The 8539-nt window shown below is 28.0% G+C and overlaps 2 protein-coding genes and 1 pseudogene across 2 annotated transcripts; all 3 read left to right on the top strand.

Moving 5' to 3' along the window:
* The first annotated feature begins 404 nt into the window (after window positions 1–404).
* On the top strand, window positions 405–2233 carry LOC105620097 (ras-related protein Rab-18-B). Its single transcript, XM_012201604.1, has 4 exons — window positions 405–475; window positions 543–660; window positions 748–1065; window positions 2072–2233. Exons 1-4 carry the CDS (start codon window positions 405–407, stop codon window positions 2231–2233), a joined length of 669 nt encoding a protein of 222 aa, XP_012056994.1.
* Window positions 2234–5093: 2860 nt separating this feature from the next.
* Window positions 5094–5840, top strand: LOC105620098. Its single transcript, XM_012201605.1, has 2 exons — window positions 5094–5277; window positions 5371–5840. The coding sequence occupies exons 1-2, from the start codon at window positions 5094–5096 to the stop codon at window positions 5838–5840; spliced, it is 654 nt and encodes a 217-aa protein (XP_012056995.1).
* A 215-nt stretch (window positions 5841–6055) lies between these two features.
* Window positions 6056–7557, top strand: LOC105620154 (annotated as a pseudogene).
* Window positions 7558–8539: the final 982 nt, after the last annotated feature.

Here is an 8539-nt window from a genome sequence, read left to right on the forward strand (position 1 = left end):
TAGTATAATATTAGTACTAGTACTAGTATGTATACTATATATATATATATAGTATATATATATATATATATATATATATATATATATATATATATATATATATATATATATATATATATATAATGTATTTCTATATACGTATACCTTTGAAAAATTTTACATAGGCAATTAATGCTCTCCTATTTACTATGATCGGTACGTTACTGAAACTATATTGGACGCGCATGCGTTCAATGAAACCCGGCCCGTCTAACAACACTGATATATTATGCCATCACATTTGATAGGCAACTTCGTGACGTTACGAAGAAAGAAAGATATTAGTGTTTGTTTTCAGTATTAACTGGTTGATATATTGACTTGATATTTTGAGTGCAGTGATTAGTTGTGGTCAGCAGATTATTATGGATCAGGAAGATTATTTGACAATACTGAAAATTCTTATGATAGGCGAATCCAATGTAGGGAAATCGAGGTAAATTTGCAAAGTACAATTCATTCTCACATCGAAACTATAATCGGCAGTACTACGTCATTTCCAGCATACTCCTGAGGTTCACTGAGGATGAGTTCTACGAAAATATGCAGAGCACAGTCGGGATGGACTACAAGACAAAACAGGTTACCATCGACGATAATGTAGTGAAACTTGCTATTTGGGTTTGTAATCACAATTATATTTTTGTGACAAGAGGATAACTTATTCTATAGAGTGCATTATGATTTATCAAAACGCGCTATTTACAGGACACCGCCGGCCAGGAACGATTTCGCACATTAACACCGAGTTATTACAGAGACGGTCAAGGTGCTATCCTAATGTATGATGTTACAGATCGAAATACCTTTGTGAAATTGGAGACATGGCTCAATGAGTTGAATACATACTGTAATAAAACAGATATCATCAAGATGGTAGTAGGCAATAAAATAGACCTGTCAAATAGACAGGTGAGCACTGAAGAAGGTCTACAATTTGCTAGAAGGCACCAGACTCTGTATATTGAGAGCAGCGCAAAAACGGCAGATGGTGTAAAATGTTGTTTTGAGGAACTTGTACAAAAGGTATATCAGAATTTACACTAGTAATTTATAATTTTATATACAGGATGTCTCACGAGACTTCTCCAACTGTCCACAGGAAGGTAGATGGGATTGAAATAAACATAAAAGTCTTTTACCGTTTAGCGATATTCGTAATAATACTTGAGATATTAATGTTTGCAATTGTACTAATGGCGCGCTTCCTCTCTTATCTCTCCAATGCATTGCCAGCGCAGCCTATGTTTGCAAAAGTGGGCTGGGCTGTACTTCGGCCAGAGCATTTCTATCGGCGTTTCTATCTCGTTAGTACAATTACAAACATTAATATCTCGATTATTATTATCGAATATTGTTAAATGGTAAAGGACACTCTGTATAATACGATTCAGTGAATAGTACAATTACTAGATAATTAAAAATATTCTGTTATTTTTATAGAACTACAAAATTTAGTATATATGATGTAAAAAATTTAATAGATTACATTACAATGCTAGTGACATTGAAACAAGCATTGCAGAATCTATTTACAAAAAAACACTTTATACAATTTAAATCTTTGTTAAGATCTGAATCAAGATATTTAAAAATGACTTGCGAAGCTATACCTTGCCCTCTTCTTTCCATCTAGCGCTGGTGGATCATTTATAACTAATTATTATTACAATTTATCATTTATAACATATTTTATAACATATTTTTACTTAGGTAATTACTTAGAATCGCTTTCTTGCCTCAAATCTTAATAAAAATATACTCATTTGATGATGTATTCATTCAAAACGAAAGAATGTAATAGAAAAACGCAGTAATTTATCTCGTGAAACAGTTATTAAGAGTTAAAGTTATTAAGAGTTAAAGTTTGAGTTTCGCGAGGTGAATTCGCATTTTTCTGTCAAATTCTTTTATTTTGAGTAAATACACTCGAATGAATATATTTTTATTAAGATTGGAGACAAGGAAGCGATTATAAATATTTATCCTTATTTATAAAGCTATGTAAAATATGACATTGTATATGTAACAGATTATACAAACACCTGGTCTTTGGGATACTTATTCTACACGACTGTATGACAACGGTACTATAGGTGGTGCAAGGCATCGAATGGGAAAGAGAGGAATGCAGTTGAGTAACGATCATCCACAGCAAGATGCGTATTCAAACTGTTATTGCAGTTTGCTGTAATCGACTATGAAAAGTACGTGTGCTGATAACAATAGTGTATACAATGTGTTAAGTTTGGAAATCTTGCGCGAAAAGTAAATTTCAAGGAACACATTGAGTGTAATTCGGAAAGGATCAAGCTTAATAGATCATCACTTCATATATTCTACTATATATTCAGTTTATGCGAAACTTATCAGAAGATAGGCATGTACATACTTGCTTCTATCAAGTACACATCTAAACGTACGAACTATCGTTAGAGACTAAGTTGAATCTGGCTTAGAAATCTATGATGTCGAGCAAAATTTTGTGTTTGTGTAAATACATGATTTATTAAAGAAGTACTCGTAGAGACACTCAAGACATTTATATGGACTCTAGTCGGTGGCAGCGTGTGATCACATTTTTGTACAAGTGAATTCGAACATTTTTATAGTCTTTTCGATTGTGTTTGATGTTTTATATTTTGCACATATATGTGCGCTTGACGCATATCATTGTTACATTTGAAAAATATGTATTATAATGTAAAAATATATCTAAGGATGTTATTTCATTATTTTGTCGATTGTGTGTGCTAATTGTAGGTTCCATAATATGTATCTCTTATCAGAAATATATACGCGCCGAGAAAATGGTGAGTATTTTATATAGAGTATTTTATATAAAGATCTTAATACAATTATATATGATAATGATATATAATGTATCCCAGAATTCGTATGTTATATACGGAATTCTCTGCTCAGAAACAACTTCATCCTTTGACAAAATTATATTTTAGTAATAATGTTTGAATGAGTAATTTAAAAATTAACAAAATTTGAAGCGCTCTAAATTACGAAATTAGAGATAGTGTATGGTTACTTTTTTCTAAAGATTTAAAAATACTTATACATAATATCTAAATATATTATATTTAACATATAACTTACTTAATAAGAAATAGGTATCAGAAGTTTTTTAATTGATATCTCTGAAGTAACAGTTGAAAGTAAAATGAGTTCACATATTTTTTTATAATTCAATTAGAATATTAAGATTAAGGATAAGTAGATTAGATCCAAAATATTTTTCGTGCTCTCTAAAGATATGAATCTAAAAAAAATCTAATTAAATGTTTTTTGAAATACATGTTTGCAATACAAGCTCGCAGTTCCTTCCTTTTATATACATACCTCAAGTAGCAAAGTGACATTTCGTTGATACTTTGATGTCAAAATAATGATAAATAACGTTAATTTGTTGTTGAATGTGTCTAAATATGATTTATTTTAGTGTTATAAATTCATATAATATTTATGTAAAGGTTCAGCTGAATATTTCTTTCTTCGATTTTCTTGTAATTTTATAAATTTGTGTATTTTCATGTGTAGAATACATTCTGAAAAGTGTTGCAAAAATCTCATTTTCTTATTATTTAATTTTAAAATTTGATATTGGTAAGTTGAAAAATAATTTAATAATATTTTACAACGCATTAATGTTGTTATTTATTTATTAACAGAGTTTTTTCGACTGCAGCGGGTTTTAAATCGACCTAGGTTGAATTAATATTTTGCTATTGGTTGACGTCACATGCTCTACCAATAGTAGAGCTTGCTGTGTCACTAATCGGGATCAATTCAAGATGTTGTATATCTTTCTGTAATTGATTCAAGAGCATCTGTCTGTGATTGGATGTGTAGACTGGCGTGGGCCTTATTTTAAGCATATATCTTTAGCAAGTTTTTAGCAGCATTTAAGAAACGGAGAATATACATTTTGAATCACAAACCAATTTAAATTGTAGCAGCGGATAATTTATGATTCAAATTATATATTCTCTATTTTAATTAATTAAAAATACGAATTTTCTTATACATATAATTAAGTTATAATTTTCTAATATAATTAAGTTGTTTTTTTACTATTATTAAGTTGTTCGAATCCCATTTTATATTTAATTTATATCTAAACTAATATTAATTTATAAATGACAACATTAATGAGCATGCGCAGTTGTAAAATATCATTAAATTATCATTTTTCAACTTACTGACATAAAAAAACTTTGAAATTAAATAATAAGAAAACGAACTTGAGCGACGATATTTCGTCTCTCTCGGAATATATTCTACGCATGAAAATAAATTTACAAAATTATAGGAAAATCGAAGAGAGGCAGCTATATTAAACATTTATCCATATTTAACACTTATGATTTTGAGAAATTTTTTTGTTTAAATATTTATTTTACTTTCAATGATATCACAATTAAAAAATTTTCTCTTATTACACACAAATCGTAATAGTAATATTTAAATATGCATCAATCAATATGAAATATTTCCAAGTAAAGTAGTGTATATACGTTCAACGTGCATTATCACTTATTCATAAACGTAATTTAAAGCGTTTATTTTAGAGATCTAAATTATTATTAAAAATTATTTAAATATAATTTTGCTAGAGAAAAAAGTTGTTTCTTTTACCAAAGAGAATCCGTGTGCATTTCGCAAAAGATTGCGAATTTCTGAAAAGCTCTATATAAATTATATATTATAATTTATTTGTAAATAAAAAAAACATTTTGTGTATGAAATTTAACAACATTATTTAACAATAACATTATGTAATATTATTTTAATATAAAAAAGACCACACATACACACACGCGATAAACGATCATGACGAATGATAACCAATCCATAACAATTGCCAAAATAATTAGCTTGCATTTTGACATTTATAATGTTTCCATAAAATGACTTAGCATTTAGGTATTTTCTTAATTTGTATGATTTATATTTATTTGAAAATGTCAGATATGCAAAATACAACAGAAGAGAAGGCGTTATGTGAGATAAAGTTATATATAAAATTGACAAATAAAGGAATGTTTATCTATGATGGATGGAGTAACGAGAGATTACTCAATTTGCTAAAGGATAAACTTATGCGACGTCACAATAATAAATCCTTATCCGTATGTACTGATGCGCAATGCAATAAATTATTACATTTTATTATGCACAGTGGAATGTATAATGAATGTATTTTACTGAAACTAGAAGAAAAAGGTATCAAGATTTTCTCATGAGAATTTCTATGCATTCGTTATTTATCGTTCTATTACATTAAATCGTTCTATTACATTAAATAGTAAATTTTAGGCATGTCACCACAAAGTATTGTGAAGGCAATGAAATATGGTCTCCTTGGACTTACTTCTGAGGAATTGAAATATTTTGAAGATTTTGGAGCAAAAATAAATGGAGATAATACATGGATGAAAAAACTTGATGATAAATTTATTTGGAATCTGGCTGCTACTGGATTAACTGAAGATCAATGTTGGACTATTGTCACATATGGACTGATGTCTCAAGATAAAAGTATATTGTATCGGCTTTTATCGAGTGGCATTGATGTTCCAGGAATTATAAACTGGCAGGGAAAAATTAAGCCAATTTCATCAACAACAATCCGTTTTCTGAAAAAGCTTGGGATCGATAAAAACACTTGTAATTATGTAGAAGAAAATGGTATTGATGATGAGGCAGAAGATATTCTAATTGATCTTGGATACAATGAATATAAGAAAAAGGAAACCTTGGAAATAATCGAGGTGTCTTATAATTAATTTCAAGGAATATTATATAAAGCGCATAGAAAAATGAATCTATTTTAAAATTGAAATAATAGGAAATATTAAGTGATTGCAATTTAACACTATTGGAATCATATTCTACTTTCCAGGAAGGAAAAATCTTTGACACAATATCTGATGATTCATTGAAGACATCTTGTTTTTGTAGTTTAGATGAAATGATTTTTTCAAATGTTTTTATCACAAGCATGCAGTATAATCTTACTTCGTGCCCTCGTTATTTGAATTTATTGCCGAAAGAACAAGCCAATAAAACTCTGACAAGAAATGATTATTTGAAGTACTTTATAGCTTTTACAATTACATTAATGAATTTAATATAATTGAAATAAGCATAGTAATGTAATAAATTATATAATGTATATATAAATGTATGTATAGACAAAATGTGTTGGTGCCACTATCATGGGCGATAAGCAGAGCTCTAAGATATTGTCCATCAGATCCCATACATTACATAGCCCACCAACTGTTACGTTGGAAGTATGGAAATGTCCCACAAAAGGAAATACATGATTTTCAACAAATTATCGCTTCCAGTACGATTCCGATGAATCAAGAACTTATGGTAAAAACATACATTTAGTATTTTTTAGTAATAAATAACATTTAATATTAATATAAATAAAATTGAAAAAAAATTGGTTAATAGAGGAAATATCATTTTTTTAGTTTATATAGTTTATAAAATATACAATTTTATCAAATAGCAAGAATGTAAACGTGAAGAAGAAGACGTCATTAGATGCTCAAATAAAGCTACTGCGAAAGCTATTGTCGTGTGTTCAGAACAACAGAAATTATATCATATTAAAGAAAAAATGTTGGAAATGTACAAAAATGCCAATATATGATTGGCTTTTACAGCAAACAAAAATGAAATTTGCAAAAAGAAGCGATATATTGAAAAAAGAATAAAATGTAAAAATTAAAATGAACATTTTCTCTCTTGAAAATTGCTAAATAAAACAAAGGTTTTCAATGGAAAAAGATTTCTTAAAAAATTCGTTTATTTCATATTTGGACTTGTACATTCATCGCAAGTTTATCAGAAGAATATTTCAGTGCAAAAATTGCACGAGAGTATTACATGGAACGGAATGGAATGAATGTCTGACATCACAATGAAAGATGTTCGTAATACATTCTGGCAGTGATCAGAATTGTAAATTCATTAATATATATAATATACTAAACGCATTTTCTGATTTATTCTATTTTATTGTGTGTCTCGATCAAACATTTTTAATGCATCTATGATAGTAATCTCGTATAACGCATATATGAGAGAAATGTGTTATATGATTTATTTTGAAAGAAAGACCTTAAAATACGAAATACATGTATAGTCAGTCGCCTGTGAATTTGGGATTCTCTTTCTAATCTAGCAATAAAACAAATTTACGACTTCCACAGCTCTTTTTTATCACTTTAAAATATATAATCATTAATTTTACGTTATGCGTAAAAATTATTAAAAATAAAATTAAATATATATATTTTCATAATATATGTGGCATTTTACATTAAAAAAAAATTACCTTCCTATGAAATTAATCAAACGTATCGAAATTTAATTCACATACAACCATTAAAATATTATCTAGTTGAATGATGGCTTACTCGCGTTAATCCTATTCAGGGATTATCCCTGTATTTGCATTGTAAAAAACGATTCCTGCAGATGTAATGATTCAGGTACTACTGTGATGAATCAATTATATAAACTATTTGAATAGATAAATTTATTAAGAAAGCGATAAAAATAAAGGCAGTTACTGTTGAGCTCTACGAATTCACTTTCCAGTTTAACTTCTTCATATGAATATCTATCTCCATTCCGATGAAAATTACGGCAAACTTCAATAAAATAGCAACGTATCAAAATATATTTTTGTATCTATCTTGTTTGGTCTATTATCCTGAGCTGCTAACAGAATGAGTTTCAAAATGTTACACAGATCGACTTCGCGCGTTAAGTAAAAACTGGAAGTACAAAGTATACAGGGTGTTTGATAAGTAAAGATAAAACTCGCATAGCGATAGAGCGAACTAAACTGAGTCGGAAAGTTCTCTACCATTTTACAATTTTTACAATTTAATAAAATATTGATTATTAAAAATCGTCAAAAATTGGTTTTCAATAATTTTTTACTCAAGTACTACCAACTTTAGAGAGCTTTGAGAATTTTTTCAAAACTTTTTAGTACCGCATTTTTTCATGTTGATAAAAATAGTTGCCAATATAAGAAAATGCAATACTAAAAAGTTGATTAAAAATTCTGAAAAAATTTTTAGAACTATGAGAAGAAAATAAATAATTTTTGTCTCTTGCTATTTTTCTGTAAACTTGATAGTAATATACACTCGAGTAAAAAATTATTGAAAATCAATATTTGATAATTTCTAGTAATTGATATCTTGTTAATTATTGCAAAAATTGCAAAAATGGTAGATAACTTTTCGACTCAATTTAATTCGCTCTATTCTTATGCGAGAGATTTACTTATCAGACACCTTATATATATATATATATATATATATATATATATATATATATATATATAGTATATATTATATATATATATATATATATATATATATATATATACTATACTATTACTTCGTTGTTACGTGGTACGTTAACCTACTTACTTGTTAACGTCGGTTAC

Source organism: Atta cephalotes (genome assembly GCF_000143395.1).
Source record: "Atta cephalotes unplaced genomic scaffold scaffold00024, whole genome shotgun sequence".
Classification (NCBI taxonomy): Eukaryota; Metazoa; Arthropoda; class Insecta; order Hymenoptera; family Formicidae; genus Atta; species Atta cephalotes.